We start from the raw sequence: 18,464 nt of genomic DNA, 5'->3' as shown, positions 1-18,464 counted from the left end.
TACGTATAGCCAGATGAAAAGCTAAGTCCCAGCTTCCCCAGCTGGGAGAAACTGGTGCGTGTACCCGCGGCCTTGTGTGTGTCATGTGGCGGTGCTTCACGTGGGCAAGCAAAGCCAGGCAGCAGGAAGGGTTTAGCAGTCACATGAAGGCCAGGCACCTACAACAGTGCATGTGCTACGTCTGAAAACCAGCTCCAGACAGTCATGCGGCGACTTAAAACAGAACTCATGTGATTTACATTCCCCGCAGCTCAGAGTCTGACGCCAAGGCTCACGCCAACCCGATGAGCGGTCAGGGGTGAGGAGTCACCCTGAGTTAATCTGAGCTGACAGGACCCTGGGAAAGTAAAAAGACACACGGATCTGGTGGAAACATCCCCAAAATGAGGGCCTGGAAACACACTAACAATCAGGTGTCGGATTTATCCACCAAAGGGAAAAACCAGCCAATGAGAAGTGTCGGAATGGAAGGCACCTGATCAAATCTTGCCTCCCTTCCCGTTCCTACCTACGCCGCCTTTATTTCCCCCCACTGACGTCGCAAACGGCTGAACATCCATCTCTACTGAACTTGGCAGTGGGGGTTGCAGGACCGCTGCCTCTTGCATCTGCAGGTCCTTCCATATTTCTTCTGCTATGATCAACTCCCCATAACTGCTGGTTCAGTTGAATTTTCAATAAAGAAAAAAAAATGCCTGGATTGGCATCAAATATGATTAGGGTGATTTCCAAAACTCATTAGGCCCCATAATTCTATTTCACCGCCAATTCCGTGCTTCCTGCTCCGCATTCCTAATGCCTCATTTCCTGCTCCCGAAAAGCACATGAATCACTAGGTTAAAGGAGCGGGAGCCCCCCCCCCACCCCCAGTAACTGTTGTGTTTGGAAAGGCTTCAGCCACCTGCTGTGTATCCAGCCATGCCAGGTGTCCCTAGGACCCCGGTTTCCACAGAGTCTGGCTCACTTTCAGAAAAGGCCTCTGAACAAAAGAGACTGAGTAAAACCTGAGGGCGCACAAATAGTCACCAGCGGCGACAAGAAACATTGACCCGTTTCCATTGCCCGTGGGGAACACCTGTGACAGCGTTTCTGGGGACTTGGAAGCTTGGTGGCCATGGGCAAGAGCCCCCCACTGTCCAGAAACACATTCTCTATCTGTCTCATCCTGCCAGGTAAGTGATAGTGGTAAAGTCCAAGGCTCCCCTGCACCCAGCTGATGCTGTACCTTGCCCATGACAGGCGCCATTCACGGGGCAGGAAGCGGCTTCCTGTTCAGCCTGGCAGTTACAGAAACGCTCAAGTCCCATCCCAAGCCTACTGGATCAAAGTCCCCAGGACTAGAGTGGAGAATGTTTGCTGCTGCTGAAGCATGCCCGTGCATTCCTGTTGGCTAGTGAAGATAAGAGACACTCGCCTCAAGGGAGCCCAGGGACAGGCCTGATCGCCTGCCTATGCTCTGCCTGCTCCATGCCAGGGTTCACACAAAAGACTCGGAGCGGACTCTTGCCTGGCAAAGCTCTCGGAGGCTCTAGCCAGGCAGCCAGGCTGGGGAATGGCATGCTCACCTTCTGATAAACAGCCCCGGTGACGCCAGAGAAGCAGTTGCAGTGGTTTGGAACCTGACCACCTGACCAGTGTGCAAAGACTTCTCCCCACGGCCCTCCCTGGATGACTCACCGGTCTCCGCTTCCTGTTTTGAAAGCTTCGGCTGATACCCTGCCACAAGGATAGGCTGTCATTTGGCTTTTCTTTTCGCCTTACGCAATTATTTGGCTTAAGTATCACATCTGCTCTTGTAAATTCATTCAGGCAACGATGCCACGACTTCTGTTCCCTTCACAGCAACAGCACTACGATTCTTTCCAGTAACTTACCAGGAATCCAGAAACAGAGCCGTCTGGGCAATGTCTGTCCCTGAAAAGACTTGAACTTAACCTAGTCTGAAAGCAGGGCAACCCTGTCTCCAGGCTTGCCTTTTAGAATACCTCACATTTATTTTTACCTTGATTGCACTAAGGCCACTGCACAGAAAGGTCAGGAATGATAAAAGGCCATGTAGGTCAGGCCATGTACACCATAACTCCTTGACCTGGTTCTGTTGCTCCCATCTGCAGGCCAATCTTAAGCTTCCTCTCTGAGAAGAGGGGTGAATTCAACTTCCCTAATCCTTCTACGACCTCTGTAAATAACATGCAAGCCAGAACAAACCGTGGTCCTCCAACAGAGGTGAATTAATTCCATCCTAACGCCATCTGGAATCCCAGCAGGGCACCAACTACACAGTGTCTTGCCTGTAACTCAATATGTGAACAGATAAAAAGAATTCTCTAAGTGACCTTTTCAAAAACTACTACACACCCTGCCGCCCAGATCAGCCCAACGCGGAAGGAGGACATCCTGTCTCTGGGCAGTGAGACAATCCTTGTGTCCCCACCGTCAGGAAAGCGGGAAGTGAATGCAAGGGGCACTTTCTGATGCTGTCAGCTGAGGCCTGTGACCACAGAAACACTTCATTTCAGGAGCTGTGCTGCCCAGATGCTGGTCTCTGGTCCCTTATAAATCTCAGTCTTGAAGGATGCAACCGGGCTGAAAAGCCCAGTGGGTGCTCAAGGAAACAAAGCAAGAGACCCTGCTGCATTGGGCAATGCAACTACCCAAGTTCAGCCACCCCCAGGGAAGTCTTCTCACTCACATAGTGGGACCACTAGGCAACGGTGGGAGAAAAGACAGGTACTCACCTGATAGGTCCATTTACATCCTTGGCTTTCCTCAGCCGGAAGTGTGGTAGAGGCCCTCCTTGGACACTGGAAAATTCTACTTCCGGAAGTGGGGGCTCTGAAAACGTTAAGAAGGAGAAAAGACAGGGGAATGGGAGGGCAGATCAAGTCAAAAGCGGTCCTCCAGGATGCCATGAAAGACTTTAACCCAGAAAGTGAAATATCCACGCACCGAAAGGACAGTGCTTGTATGAGCCCACCTTCGAGAAACATCTAGATTAGTCAAGTTCATAGTGGCCAAAAATGATGGTTGTGGCAAGGGGCTGAACTCACTGTAAGGTTTTGTGTGGAGTGATAAAAAGTTTGGAAACAGTAGGTCGTGCAACATGGTGAATAGCCTAAAGCTAAGAAAGCATATATTTAAAAATGACTAATACTGTCATATATATATATATATACACACACACACATATACATATATCAAAGTGATGAGCATGTTCCAACACCCACAGGGGATGGGGTCCTGGTTTTGATGTTTGTTAGTAGGCGCTATGGTCTAGAGATGGTTTAAAGGTGTTTCCCAAAACTTCAGGCATTGGAAGCTTTGTGTCCAGAGCGATGATGTAAGAAGTGGAACCTTCCAGATGCAGAACTGGTAGAAGGCCTAGTTGATCACTGAGGGTGATGCTCCTGGGAGTGACTGGTGCTGGTTTCAAGGAGTGAGTTAGTTCCCAAGAAAGTAGGTCGTCGTGAAAGGAACAAGACAGGATCCACTCTGCAAGTGCTGAGCGCTAAGGCACAAGGACACTTCCCCCACGTAAGCCACTATGAAGTCATTGAGCGTGGAGCCCTCACCTGAGGTACCCTAAAGTGTGAGCTAAAGAAACCCGTCCCTTTTTCAGCTCTGCGCATTTTCTCACAGCAACAGAAAGAAAACTAGCATGGTACAAAGGACCAGTGGGTCAGATTTCTGCATCCTTTATAATCATGGCGCTCTGTGTGCCAGCCCTCCCTGCTTCCCAGCTCTGGACAACCAGATTCCCTGGAGGTTTTTCACTGACTGGCTGACCCCAGGGCTCTACCACATCGCTGGCAGTTACATCCAGGATGTCAGTCAGCTGTTGCCAGTCTGCCTGTGGGCAGCATAAGACGAGCAAATTGGGTACTGGTCATACTAGATGCGTCCTGTCTATGTTTCACTTTGATGGAGGCTTCCTAGGAAAGCTACCAAGATGGCAACATGTGTAGACACCAACATTTTCTCCCTCTCTCTCCCGCTGTTTCTACCTTGATCTCTGCAATGGGAACATCTATCTTCTCCAAAGAATTCTGAGAAAGGCTCACCTGCCTTTCTAGCCACGTGAGTCATGGGGCGAACTATGTTTGGCTGTTGTCCCCCACTGACCCCACCTGTTTTTGTTTTTTTTTTTGTTTTGTTTTGTTTCCCTTCTGCTTTTTCTTTTCAGGGTGTCACACGGATACAAGTCAGGTGTTTCCACTCCACTTCCTCCCTCCACGCACTAGACAAACCGAATCAGGCCGGTAGGAAGCCAGGCCTACAACTGCCACACACACACCCTCAACCTCTCTGCAAGTGGAGTGCCAAGTTTAAGATGGCAGAGTTTCTGGAAGCTTTCTTTCTGTGTCGGTTCAAGTTTGTTTCACCAGCCACAAAATCGATAACCAGGGGCTGGAGAGATGGCTCAGTGGTTCAGAGCATTGCCTGCTCTTCCAAAGGTCCTGAGTTCAATTCCCAGCAACCACATGGTGGCTCACAACCATCTGTAATGAGGTCTGGTGCCCTCTTCTGGCCTGCAGGCATACACACAGACAGAATATTGTATACATAATAAATAAATAAATAAATATTTTTTAAAAAATCGATAACCAGACACGATCTCACTTTTGTTGTTGTTTGTTTGTTTGAGACAGAAGTTCTCTGTGTGATCCTATTTGTCTTGAAACTCATTCTGTAGACCAGGCTGGCCTTGAACTTGGAGACCCACCTGCCTCTGCCTCCGGAGTGCTGGGATTAGAGGCATGCGCCACTGCCCAGCCTCCATCTCACTCTCACGGGTAGTTTAAAGTTTTCCTAAACTCAGAGGTGGGACCAGTGTGAAGAATACTCTTGACATCTACACTTTTGACAGTCTAGAGATGGGAAAACCGAGAGTGTGAGTTCTCTGCCCAAGAATCCACACCCTCTAGCAGACGCAGAATGGGAACACAGTCTCTGCTATTCACCTTTCTCAATTACCCCTCTTCGCAGATCTCTTAAATGCCTGGCTCCGCCAAATCTTCCACTCAGTGAATTAATAACATCCATTTTTAAAACACCGAATGAAGAAAGACTTTACAACACGCTGACTCCAGGCAAAGACTCTGTTTTCACAACTGTCCTGCCGTACCAGAGGCCTCCCCAGGGTGGCTCACCCCGGAGAGACGAAGCAAAGTGAAGGAACAGAAATAATATCGACACAGTGGATAAGATCAAAGGCTCTTGCTTCTGTGCCTCTTGCCTCTAGCTGCCCCTCTGTATAGTGGGACTAAGAACAACTAAGCCCACCCTGATCCTTCATCAGCACACTGAAGGGTGCAGTGCCTGCCACGATCGGTGGCCCTTCGAGCAGGCCTTCTAATCCCAGCACTCGGGAGGCAGAGGCAGGCGGATCTCTGGGAGTTCGAGGCCAGCCTGGTCTACAAGAGCTAGTTCCAGGACAGGAAACAGAAAAGCTACAGAGAAACCCTGTCTCGAAAATCAAAAAAAAAAAAAAAAAAAAAAAAAAAAGAATGTCACCCTGGATGATGCTAGTTCTTCTCATTGAAAGATGATTGACTGTCAGCCAATCGGTGGGATTGATCTGTGTCACTGGTGTCACTGACTAACGACATCTACAAGATGCTTTGTTAATCTGCTGTGGTCAAGTCGGGGGTCTTCGAGGAAAAGGTGCTGACCATCTCCATATTCATCCCTCCCCAAATCTGAAACACAAATTCTATTGAACTATTACAGCAGTTTAAATGTGTTGAATGTCTTCCTTCTGTCATATTTTAAAACAATAGATAAATTTAAGAAGCCATTTTCTCAGCAGCAGCTCCTCCCCCTCCCATACAGTTCCTCTGGGGCTGTCACCCACGGTTCTCCAAACCCTATCTGGCCTAAGCCCTGGGGATTATGGATCTCCACACTGAGGACTATCAAGAAGAGTGATGAGAGAAGACAGCATCTTCTCCTTACTCTTGGACCACGGCTTAAGTGCCACATACACCAGGAATGCCCATCTTTCCAGGTCTGTGCAAAAGACCGCAGGCAAAAAGAAGGCAGAGCAGCGGAGCAAGAGCAACGGGGTACTTGACAGCCCGTTCGTGATGGATCATCGAGTGAGAGCCCTTCCCGGCCTTCCGTCCGCAATCCAACACGTTCCACGGGCTTAAGCTGTTTTGAGTTGGTTCCTGTCATTTACAACCCAAAGAGCCTTGACTAATTTTAGAATTCTTCCAGCCACCCTCATATTCTGCTGAAGGGCAGAACACACAGCTGCGTGCGCATTGGAGGGAAGTCTGGCGGCAGGCCAGAAGTAGCTCTCACGCATTTGTGGGAGAAGGGCCGTGAATGTAGGCACATCCCCAACCCTTGGCTCACCAGCTGAGCTCTGGCAGTGGGGACAGATAACAGGGGGGAACGGGGAAGCCTAGGTCAGATCCGAGGTTCAGGAAGTAAGAGGCCACCGGAAGAGCTAGAGAAGACCTGAATTAGAGATACAGTGGAAGAGTGGAAGACAGAGTGAACTTGAACTGGAAAAGCGCAAAGTCAGTGGGCTAGGTCAGGAACGCTTTCGGTCTCAAGAGGGCCAGCGTAAGAGATACCAGAGAGGTAGGACAACATGGAAGACGGAGGATGGAGGAGCCTGTGAGTCACCCTGTGGTCACTCAGCAGAGCTTGGAGAAAGTTTGGAAGTAGCTCATGTGCAGTCTCTAGTGCTGAGGCCGACGGACGTGTGGAGCTGTCAGGAAGGAAGTTAGAAATCCACCTTAAATCTAGAAGAGCTTCTGGAGTCACCAGATGCAGGGGCACAGGTCAAGTCTCTCACTGCCAAGAGCCCTAGGAAGGGGACTCACTGGGTCCTGCTTACAGGTCAGGCTTGACAAAACACCTTTGTTGAGGGCCTGCCAAGGGGACTCCGGAGAGAGATTTCGAGCTGCATTTGAGAAAGATGGCTGCAGAAGCGATGAAGGAAAAGGCAGCGGGCCAGGCCAGGGCACTAATCCCCTGCAGCTGAGACTCGGCCTCGGGCCTGAGAGCCGTCACCATGCTGGTCAGTAGGAACAGTAAAACAACGGTCCCATATCTTACAGTTCCTGTGATCCAGCCCGACCGGAGAAACTGATCACGGGTGTTGCTCAACCTTTCTCACGCTCTTCTCAGCTGCTCCTCAGTTCTCCTCCAAGATAACTAATCTTAGTTCAGCTCGTCTCCCAACGACCCTTTCAATTTCAATTCCAGCTTCCTCCCATCCTCGAGAGGAAAAGAACCAAGCTCACTGGGCTTGGAGAAGGCAGGTCTGGGGGAACAGCAGGAAGGCTGTGTGTTCTCGGCTCCCAGTATGGAATGCGGCTTGCAGTTTCGAAGATGCCACTGTCATCTGGCAGACAATCAGCATGTGGTTTCTAGGAGGCTTTGGGTATCCCTCGCTCGATCTGTTCCACACCCTACAATTCCTACGAAACTCAGCATGCTGATTCTCACCACACTTTGACATGACTTTCCGCTCTGTTACCCAGTGTTGTTGTTCCTCAGCTCCCAAGTTGCTGTCCTGGGCAAATCTGCTCTCGTTTCCATTGTCCTTCTTAGTGATCCAAACTACATCAAACTCAAAGCAAAACAAAACAAAAAACAGCCCTATCTAGGGTAGGAAATGCAGCCCTTTGCCCCGAGCACGTGGTGCGGAAGCAAGGCCAGATGCAGGCTTCCATACTGTTCAGAAGCTCCAGTAACTTCAATCCTCTGCTAGAAGCAAACCACTAAAGGACATCAGGGGTGACAGGGTAAGAAAACCTTGAAGAGACCAGAGAAAAGTAACGACAAAATTACAGATATAGAACAGGGAAGAGCATGCAACCCGGGAAACCACAACCCAACAAGCTGAGAATGTAACACAGACAGGATTTCAAAAGACAAGTGGGAGGGGCTTAAGAAAGGAGGAAAAGAAAATCCCTGTGTAGATTCAGCTTCAGGTCTTAAGTCAGAACACGGTCCAAATGAGCCTTGATTATTACAAAGGTAAGAAAACACGAGAGAACAAAAATGACCCTAAATCTCAGAGATGGGGGACATCTTTTCTTGGCATCCATCTTCAGAAAACAAAACTCTAAGACATCAGTAGAATTTGTTACATGAAATTTTCAAGTTTCTGTTTGGCTGGAGAGACACATGATAGATACAATACTTTCCCCAGTGCCCAAGTATCTGAGTTTGGGTCCCTGACAGCCATGTGTAATCCAGATATGTCAGTGTAGCCTCAGTGCTAGGGGTTAGGGAAGGTAGAAGAGGCAAGAACTCCCTGGCTAACCAGCCTTGTCAAAATACTGAGCTCAAAGTTCTGCCTAACGATAGATAAATAAGTAAATAAAAAGGTGGAATACAATAGAGAAAGTTACACACCAACTTTTTGCCTCCATACTCACAGACATGTACACACGTGCACACACACACACACTCATACACACATATATGCATGCTCACCCATACATATACTATACACACGTTAAAATGTCTAAATGTCAAAAATAATGAAAAGAAAATTAAAAAATAAATTATCTTGGTATGGGAAGTATATAATATATATCTAAAGATTAACACTGTTAAAATAAGCAAATCACCAAATCAATAAAAGGAGATGCTATAAATGCAAATGTTTTAATTTTTTTCACCTAAAACTTATGACAATGATTTTTTTAAAAAAAAAAAAAAAAGAAGAAATTTTACCTGTACTAAAAGTTAAGCAAAGGCCCCAGTTTTATGATCTGAGTACAAAGGGTTAAATTAAAACATAATTCTTCAACCTGAGAACTTGGCATAACTCTGCCTTTCTGCGATTTCTACAATAAAAGGGTAGGAAAAAAAATGAAGACGCCTCCTTGCTAAACTTCAGGCTGGCTCCAGGCAACCACGATGCACTCAGTGGAAGCTCACGAAAACACGGTTGGGACCGTCCACCAGAAGTTACCAGCACAAGGTCAGACAAGCCTTCCCCCACCCGCACAGCGGTGAGGTTCAGCCCTTCCCCTCAGCTCAACTGTGAGGTTCAGCCCTTCCCCTTAGCACAGCTGTGAGGTTCAGCCCCCTTACATCCTCCTCAGCATTTGCATAGGTACTTGTGCGTAACCAGTTCATAAATACTGCCAGCATTCAAGAGCTGGGTGTCAGCAGGGCCCTGCCACACCCATGACACCTACAGCAAGCAACTCTCGTGTTTGGGGTTCTGATCTAAGGAAGCCTTCACGTGCACTTTTTCGTTTGTTTTGTTTTTGTTTGGTTTTTCTGAGTCAGGGTTTCTCCGTGTAGCCCTAGCTATCCTGGAACTTGCTTTGTACACACCAGACTGGCCTTGAAGTCAGATGTGCTGGGACTAAAGGCTGGAACACCTGGTCTCGCACACATTTTATAAAGTCTATGCAAGAAAGTGACCCAAATAGTCCATTTCCTTCCACAATGGGTCATCTGGTCTCGATGAAGACTAATGGAAACCAAGTGGAGAGGAGAGATGCCCATCTCTACTGAGTCATTTACTTTGGAGATCTGGGAACGGAAAGGAACTGGGGTATTTCAGGGAATTGGGAGAAGTGCGTGGGCTACAGAAGCATGGGAGCTTCTGGCCCGACCCCAGACTATGTCTCTAGGAATCAAAGAGCTTTGATTTACCAAGGACTTTGAAAGGAAAAGAGACTAGCGAAAGCCAATCCCTACCCAGACCTCTAATGGAACTTTAACCCCGCTGACACCAGGGGGACACTTTCCAAGATCACTGAGGTGCTCTGGAACCAGTTAGGGACAATGGAGACACTAGGTGCAGAACCCTTTAATAGCTGGTGGTCACCCCAAATGGAACAGAAGTCTGTGGAAGAACAACTCAGGAGAATGAGTCCTGTGTGATGCCCCCCAGTGTCGCTTGGTGATGGAAAAGGGGTGCCAAAGGCAGGGCAGAGAGAGCGGGAAGTCCTGGCTGCCTTGCTGCCCATCTGCACAAGTGCCTTCTCTTTCTTATTACAAAGGCAAGCAGAGACGGGAAACTTCCCACGCAAGTTGCCAGCGCTGGCACTGAAGTCAAACACAGAAACTAACTTCCATCCCTTTTCCCTTTTCTCCTCCAGCTTCCTTGGTTCCACAAGAAATGAGAAAGGACTGACTTCCAACAAGTCACGTGGAACAACTGTGGTCAGTCACCCCATTCACAAGGACACTTGCTTTTGTCCTCTCCCTCCCCCACCCCCTCCGAAGCATCCACCCCCACCACCACTTTAAGCCTTCTCTCGTTTCCTGTCTTGTCTCTACGAAAAGAAAATTTAGCTTATAAGCTTTTAGACTCAACAAGAAAACAGTCCAAACGACATGCAAGGACGCTTCCTTCTGCCTCTCTGGGGTCTACATCAAAGACGGAAGCTTGTTTGTTCTCTTCCCAGCCCTAAAGACGGGCATGAACCGGCCTGTTCTGAGGAACTCTGTTCAGTGGGCAGCCTTAGTTCACACACCAGGAGCCAGAAACTTCCCTTATCTCCTCTTCCCACCCCCAGCCAGCACCCTCTCTCTGCCTCTCCTCCTCTGCCCCCTCTACATTCCTCTTCATCTCCTCTGAGGTCAGCACTGTATTTAAAGCTCTGTGTTCACCCCGTTCCCATCAGCAAGATTTAGTTTTTGATGGGAGGCTCACCGAAGAGAAATTCCATCCGCTTTTCTTCTGGGAAAGCATCCGCTCTGTTTTCCAGACTCAAATCCTTGCTCTAGCGTTTCTGGTAACATGTGAAAGTTCCTGGCTTTGCTGAAACAGTGCCACACACATCTGGAGTGTCTTTTCATACCAGCATTATTGGAGTCTCTTTTCTCTCAATTTTATGGGATGAAAGGGTTTTTTTTTTTCCCGCTCTCAACTCTTTAATAAACACTTACCAATTTGAATTTTCATGCTAAGACAAAAACAAAAACTAAAGGGGAAAAAAAAAAAAAACCCAAATCCTGCCAATTCTAAAGCAAGTTCATATAATAGCCCTGATCTCAGTACATTTCAACTGGCTGCGCTGCCCCAGTGAACTTGAACAACAGCTCAACAGTGTCCCCTGGTGGCCATGAGCACAGACACAGGACACTCGCGTGATGTGTAGTCTCAAAACAAGGTAAAAAGACATAAACAAAGGCAAATGCCTATTGCAAGCTGTCCTCTGACGTACATATAATCCATGGCCAGCCCCCTCCTGCAGCACACACTGAGAACAAAAACTACGAGGTGTAACTGAAACATTCTTAAAGCGGTAAAACCCACACAAGTCTGACAAGGACCAGAAACTAGGAGATGGGAGTTTACTCTGCTCTATAAACTCTCAGTTGAGCATCACTTGTCTCTGGCTCAAGATACTCTGAATTTCCCTTGATATAAGATCTGACTCCTCAGCATCAGTTACCTCCGGCTATTATTTGACAAATATGGATTTATTGTGCTACGTGTCGTTAGCATTTGTTGAGGAATTCAAGATAGAAATGAACAAAGAGGGGGGTGGAAACCTTTGCTTTCAAAACCTTTTTTTTTTTTTAGAAGGGGAGAAAGATTTAAAAAAAAAAAACAATTTTTAAGATCCAAAAACCAAGGAGGGTGAGTGAGAGAAAGTAATAGGGTAGGGGCTAGAGAGAAGGCTCAGGGGTTAGGAGCGCTGGCTGCTCTTCTAGAGGTCCTGAGTTCAATTCCCCGCACCCACATGGCAGTTCACAGTCATCTATAACTGTAGTCCCATGGGATCTGATGGCCTCTTCTGGGGCGCAGATGTACACGCAAACAAAACACCCATAAACATGAGTTTAAAAGTCTTTAAAGGAAAGTGATAGGGTAGCGAGTGAGGAGGGGGGTTTTGAAAAGATGGTCAGGTGAAGCCTCTCCAAGGGTGCTATGGTTTAAATATGATCCCCAGATACCATACGCCTGAAGTCAACACCATACATTAGCAGTATTTGAAAAATGGGACTTTGGGGAGGTGACGGAGTCTCGAGGGTCTTGTCCTTGTGCTGGGCTCATCCATTTGTGGATTCATGGGTTATCTGGAGAGCTGGTCTGAGGAAAACCCAGTAGTCTGGTTATACTTTCTCCACCATGTGATACCTCTGCCAGGCCATGGCCCAGCACGAAGGTCCCCACTACCTCTGACCGGATGCTGTCCTCCAGCCCACACTTTCCAGCATCCAAACAATGGGCTGAAGGAAACTAGTCTCCGTAAACCAGCTGTAGCAAAAGAGAGCAGAGTGAGACAGGGTAGGACCAATCACACCTGAGTGCTCATGGGAAATCTCAGAGAGACCATGCAGGAAAGAGTTAACAGCAGATGGAAAAGCCTGGAGCAGGGACAATCCTAACTCATTTAAGAAAAAGCAAGAAGGTGAGTTAGTGCCTGATGAGGAAGGCGATGAGTCAGGTTAAAGGAGGTGGTCCAGGGTTGGAGTACAATCTCTGTGCTAAAAAATAAAATTGGATTCTAGTCTAGCTTTAGAACTCGCGGGAGACCTGTGAGCAGGCACAGCCACGTTCTTACTCTCTAGAAGGCACCGTAGCTGCTGAGTGATCCTTTTAAAAGTAGGATGAAAGCTAAGGTCACAGTTTGCGGTGGAGAGTGACAGCCACGAGTGAAAGCAGGAAGAAACTGCCACACAAGCCGTGGTTCACATGCCTGTAACCCTAACACCTGGAAGACTGAGGCAGGAGGATCACGTGGTTGAAGCCAGCCTGGGCTATACAGGAAGTATGATGGAAGGCTGAAGAAGGCAATGTAGCTGGGGGTGGCATGGGCTCATTGTTAAACAAGTTGTTGCAATGGCCTTGGTGGCATTGGGAATAATTCTGCACTGGACGGAAGTTGGCAAGAAGGGACGGGATCCAGCACACACTTGAGGGGGTAGCAGCTGTAGACGGGAACAGGAACACGAGGGAAGGCGCTATACAGGAAGCAAGGCAGGAATGGGAGGTGTGGGTAAATGCGTCTCCACTCAGCATTTTTAATTCCTCACTGAGACAAAAAGCAAGAAGCTACATTTGGGCTGGAGGTCAGGGCTCAAAGACTTGAAGACACCAGGGATAAGTTAGCAGAAGGCAATTTACTGGGGGCATAGACTGCCTGGTATGTTCCTGGTCTAAGCTACCCCTAAGGCAGTTGTACCAGAAGTCTATTAATATGTGCACTATGTGAGTGTGTGCGCACGTGTGTGTGAGTCAAAAGACAACTAGAGGGATGGGTTCTGTCCTCTACCATGTGGGCTCCAGGGGAAAATCCCAGTCTCGGGCTTAGGGGCAGTTACAGCAGAACCATCACCTTATTTTTTGAGACACAGTTTCCCACTGAGCCTGGAGCGCCTCTATTCAGTAAGTCTTGGTATCTCTGACCCCAGTGCTGAGTTACATGCCTGACTTTTTATGTGAGTGCCAGGTCCCCCAGCGCTTATACAAAGAGCAATTTGACTGCCAGGCCATTTCACTACCACTGGAATGCTAGTTTAGTGTGTTACTAGAGAACAGTTACAAGAAATCTTTTTAGGTATGAAATGTTTTAGACTTGTTGGTTGTTATTGTTGCTGCTGCTGCTGCTGCTTGGTTTATTTAGGGGTTTGGCCCAGGCCGACCTCAAACTTGCTGTGAACTCCTGACCCTCTTGTCTCCACCTCCCAAATGCTATGACATAGATATGAAGCACCATGCCTGGCTGAAATGTTTTGACTGTTTCAAACGCCCAGAAGGGACTTAACTCACAGGTTTATACTATCTAAATTTAATTGACATTTTGTTTCAGATAATGAAAGAGTGTGGGCACAGCTGTCTGCCTCTTCATACCCCTCTCCCATCCCACATCTTCCCTCCCTTCTTCAAGCCTCATTGATCACGACAGAAAGCAACAGTAGTTTGTGGGCTACCAACAGCTCTGTGGTAACTTCATTAATCCAAATGCTGTTATTGTTACCTGCTATCTGGGTTGTCAGGTAGATGACCACAGGAAGTGCTGAAGACAGAGCCTGAAGGCTGACATTGTAGTTGGTACCCGGATGCAGGTCCAGGCAGAACTCAGGGGCCTGGCTGCTACTGGTGATGTTAAAGACTATTTCCAGAACAAATGCCTTCTGATACCATCTCTGGCCCCAAATGTGGAACTGAAAGATAAAACCGTCACAGGGTGGAACACTGGTTTGAAGGTTCTGAATGCCTTGAGACCTACGCTTTTTCCAGGAGTTCTCTCCCCACCCTCTTCTCCCCCGCCCCATAGAGCTTTTCCAAGAAGTAAACGCAACAATAAGCTAAGAGTAAATTCTCAACACTATACATATTTGTACAGATAGTGATTATAACACCATGAGGACTATACATATATTTTACAGTAAAAGTATACACAGCTGATCATTCTGGTTGATAGTTGTAATCGCAGTCCTCAAGAGGCTAGATTTATTGATATTTTATTTTTGTGTGTGAGGAGTGGCTGTGTGTGCTTCTGTGCAGGTGTCCACAGAGGCCAAAAGAGGGCACAGAATCCCCTGGGGTGGGAATCACAGGCAGGTGTGAGCTTTGGGTGTGGGTACTGGGAACCAAGGCTCCAGGCTTCTGCAAGTGCAGCACACACTTTTTCTTGTACCGCGCTGGTCTAGAAAGGCCAGCCTAGGACACATAGTAAAACTGTCTCAAAAATAAACAGGCAAAGCTCAGAGGCCCCTCCACAGGCTGCCTGTTCCTTTCTATTTCTATCCTTGCACACACAGCGCGGAAGCCTGTTGGCAAGGCCACAGAAGCACGGCCAAAGAACATTTCCCTAGAGAGAAAATCAGGAAGCTAACCAGGCACAACCTGATTCCTTTTGGTGACATCCAGTAGCTGAAGCTGGGGGAGCTTTTCTTCCCATGACCACCTTTCATTCAGGAATCATCTAGCTTCCCAGGTTCCCTTTGACTGTCTGAGCAACCACACATAGACCCTGCGCTCTGCAGAGACACCAGCGTGACCACAGATAACCAGACTCCTACCAGACACTCTGCTTGGGCATCAATTCTGTACCAAGACACACAACTCAAGAAATGTCTGCGCTTTCTTACCACTCCCAAGGAGTCCCTCTGCAGACAAGCTGCGGGAGTGTCTCTTCACTGTTTCTCATTCAGTCCCCATGATACACCTTCTGCCGATGGCAGATACAAACGCATTTTTTTAGTCTTGTAGATTAAAATTTTTTTTTAATGTATTCATTTTATTTTATATGTGTGAGTGTTTTACCTACATACATGCCATGTGTATGTTTGCATGCCTGGTGCCCACAGAGGTCAGAAAGGGGTAGTGAATTTTCTGGAAATGGAGTTATAGATGATTAGGAGCTGCCATGAGGGAGCTGAGAATTGAGCTTGGGTTGTCTGAAAGAGCAGTTGAGCCGTCTCTCCAGCCCTAGATAGGTTCTAAACCTTCCACACAGCGCACATCTGCAAGCAAGGCAAATTTTACAAACTTACTAAATACAGCTCTTCTACATTGGCCGTCTTCAGGCTTCTCCATCTCAGGCAGGTTTCATTATATACTGAAATATTAGTGATGGTCTGTTTGGCTGCGGAGGAAAGAAAGAACTGGATTTACACTGCGTGGAAAAAACAACACAAAACCACTAACTCTTCCTTGAAATATTATCTCAGGAAAAGCATTTACATAGGGCAGATTCGGCAGGGTTTTGATTCAGAAGTCAGGGCAGAAGCTTTCAAGGAACATTGTGTCCGTGTTTAAGTAAAGGGGTCCTGGGGAGGATCTAAGAACTAAAAAAAAAAAAAAAAAAAAAAAAAAAAACACAAAACAGCCAGAGCATCCATCTTAAAATATATAGGCTAGACACTGTCAACCTTGGTTTAGACTAGTCACGTCACTGTCAGCCGTGGTTTACTAGGTTTAGACTAGTCACTGTCAGCCTTGGTTTACTAGGTTTACACTAGTCACTATCAGCCTTGGTTTACTAGGTTTAGACTAGTCACTGTCAGCCTTGGTTTACTAGGTTTAGACTTGGTTTACTAGGTTTAGACTAGTCACTATCAGCCTTGGTTTACTAGGTTTAGACTAGTCACTGTCAGTCTTGGTTTACTAGGTTTAGACTAGTCACTGTCAGCCTTGGTTTACTAGGTTTAGACTAGTCACTATCAGCCTTGGTTTACTAGGTTTAGACTAGTCACTGTCAGCCTTGGTTTACTAGGTTTACACTAGTCACTGTTAACCTTGGTTTACTAGGTTTAGACTAGTCACTGTCAGCCTTGGTTTACTAGGTTTAGACTAGTCACTGTCAGCCTTGGTTTACTAGGTTTAGACTAGTCACTGTCAACCTTGGTTTACTAGGTTTAGACTAGTCACTGTTGACCTTGGTTTACTAAATTTAAGTCAGAACTTGTTGCCATGGGCTTTAGAAATCACTGGGATAAATGGGGCATCAGTTTGAATTCTGAACTAAAGGAAGCATCTCAGTAAGAGAATCGCTCTCTGAGGAAATGAAAACTGCTGCCTCGAGCAGCTGGCCTCTGTGATTAAGTGGGTTTCCCCTGACTTGCAGTCCACATCACGTTCTCAGAATCTGCTGATTTTCGTGCTCATCGATCTAAACTCTAACGCACGGCCTCATACGATCTGGTCCAGACGCACAGCTACCAGACCGCCTTCCTTACCGCAAACCCTGGTATCAGAGGCGACTGCCACGATGCCCCCCCAAACTGGACAGAACGCAGCTGACACGCTAGGCAGATTCATAGGAACCCTGCAGTAACTAAGGCTTAAAGACAACTCCCAAGCACCCGGAAGGGAAGTCCCATGGGAAGCAGGCTCTCCTGGGCAAACCTCCAACCGGACAGATTCCTATGAGTGAAGCTGAGTTGGTAGATGTGACTGACCCTCCTGTGTGGGCTAAGCACGTTTACAAAGAGAAAACATGCTCGACAAGTCACAACCTCACTTCGGACGCTGCCAGAACAGCAGGGAAGGAAGTCCCTCGTGTCTGAGGGACAGAGCCCACTGCTGGGTAAGGGAAAGATGGTGGTAGCAGGCAGGAGTAGTGACCCAGGAGACAGGCCTAGGTCTCTGGACACTTCAAACTGCAAATACTACTTAGTGCTATTACTAATGCTATTGCTTGTTTTGTTTTTGTGGTACTGGGGTTCAAGCCAGGACCTCACGTGCACGAGCAAGCATCCCACTACTGAGCTACAGGCCCAGTCAGAGGCGCCAGCATGAACAATACTATCCCACCAGTTCGAGCTCACACACAAAGTAGTTTTCCAATTCACTCAGTGTAACCAGATGATTCACGATGTCTAAACTGTCCAGGGGATGGCAAAGCAAACACTCAACAGTCTATGCCAAACTTGCTTCCTAATATACACAGAGAAGTACAAAGCAGCCAATAGGGGCTGGAGAGATGGCTCAGCCGTTAAGAGCATTTGCTGCTTCTGCAGAGGACCTGGGTTCAGTTCCCAGCCTCCACACGGCGGCTCACAGACACCTGTAATTCCTGTCCCAGGGAATCCAATACCCTCTTCTGACCTCCATGCGCACCAGGCACACACATGGCACACATACATACACACAGATGCAAAATACTCATACATATAAAATTTTAATTTAACTTTTTTAGATAGGGTCTCACTATGTAGACCGGGCTAGGCTGGAATTCAAAGAGATCCACCTGCCTCTGCCTTCTAAGTGCCCAGATTAAAGGTGCATATCAGCATACCCAGTTGTTTGTTATTTTTGAGTAAAATTGTATGAACATATCAGCTCACAGGTTGACTGTCACGTAGTCAACTCCGTTGGACTCCAGTCTGTTGGACTGCAGCCAATATGTAGGCAGGCCCGGGTGCCTTTGAGGGTCGAACACACACAGTTCACAAAACAAAACAGCATGCCCAAGAAAAATGGATTCCCAGAATCCACACTCGTTACTGGAAAAGCCATTAGTAGGATAAAAGAGACTACGCAGTTACTTTTATATTCATAATGGCAACTACATGTAAATATATTCCTGACTTAAAATCCTGGTTTACAAGGACTCAACTTCTCAGAAGCCCCTTAGCTTAATCATGTTTATTAGAATTTACCACGCTCAGTGGCAGAATAATTAGGCAGTTTCTTGTGAAATTACCAACAATACAAGGATGTCTGGTCTCGGGGCTATTATTTGGTATTAGTCAGGACATTCTAGACAAGAAGCAGGAAGACAATGAGGGGCAAATGCCAAAATGAAAGCGGGAAAGGGACACGAGCGCCAGCAAAACCTCAGAGAAGGAAGAGCACAGCGCACTGCCTGAGGACAACAGGAAAGCCAGACAAACGTCGCTGGAGCTTGGCAAAAACACATCCAGACAGACGAAACACGAAAGCAAGTCCTTTCCTTTCTGTGCACAAGAAAAAGCACGACCATCGGGGTGATGCCCTCAGATGTGAGGTCCCGGCCCTGTGACCTACAAGGCAGCAAGGCCAGGTGGGACCTGGAGATCGGCCTGGATCA

At 47.4% G+C, this 18,464-nt stretch overlaps 1 protein-coding gene across 8 annotated transcripts in view; it reads right to left on the bottom strand.

Moving 5' to 3' along the window:
* Window positions 1–18,464, bottom strand: part of Susd1 (sushi domain containing 1) — a 107,552-nt gene that overhangs the window by 15,107 nt on the left and 73,981 nt on the right. For all 8 annotated transcript variants that reach the window (XM_050163715.1, XM_050163724.1, XM_050163697.1 and 5 more), the window contains 3 exons: window positions 15,445–15,536; window positions 13,923–14,109; window positions 2,739–2,835 (listed from right to left, as the gene is read on the bottom strand). In XM_050163715.1, the coding sequence (XP_050019672.1) occupies window positions 2,739–2,835; window positions 13,923–14,109; window positions 15,445–15,536 (376 nt within the window). The remainder of the gene's footprint in view (window positions 1–2,738; window positions 2,836–13,922; window positions 14,110–15,444; window positions 15,537–18,464) is intronic.

This window comes from Alexandromys fortis, unplaced genomic scaffold (assembly GCF_014885135.2).
Source record: "Alexandromys fortis isolate MF-2015 unplaced genomic scaffold, M_Fortis_MF-2015_v1.1 scaffold_18, whole genome shotgun sequence".
Taxonomy (NCBI): Eukaryota; Metazoa; Chordata; class Mammalia; order Rodentia; family Cricetidae; genus Alexandromys; species Alexandromys fortis.
The sequence above is the reverse complement of the archived record's forward strand: the minus strand, read 5'-3'. Positions and strand labels throughout refer to the sequence as shown.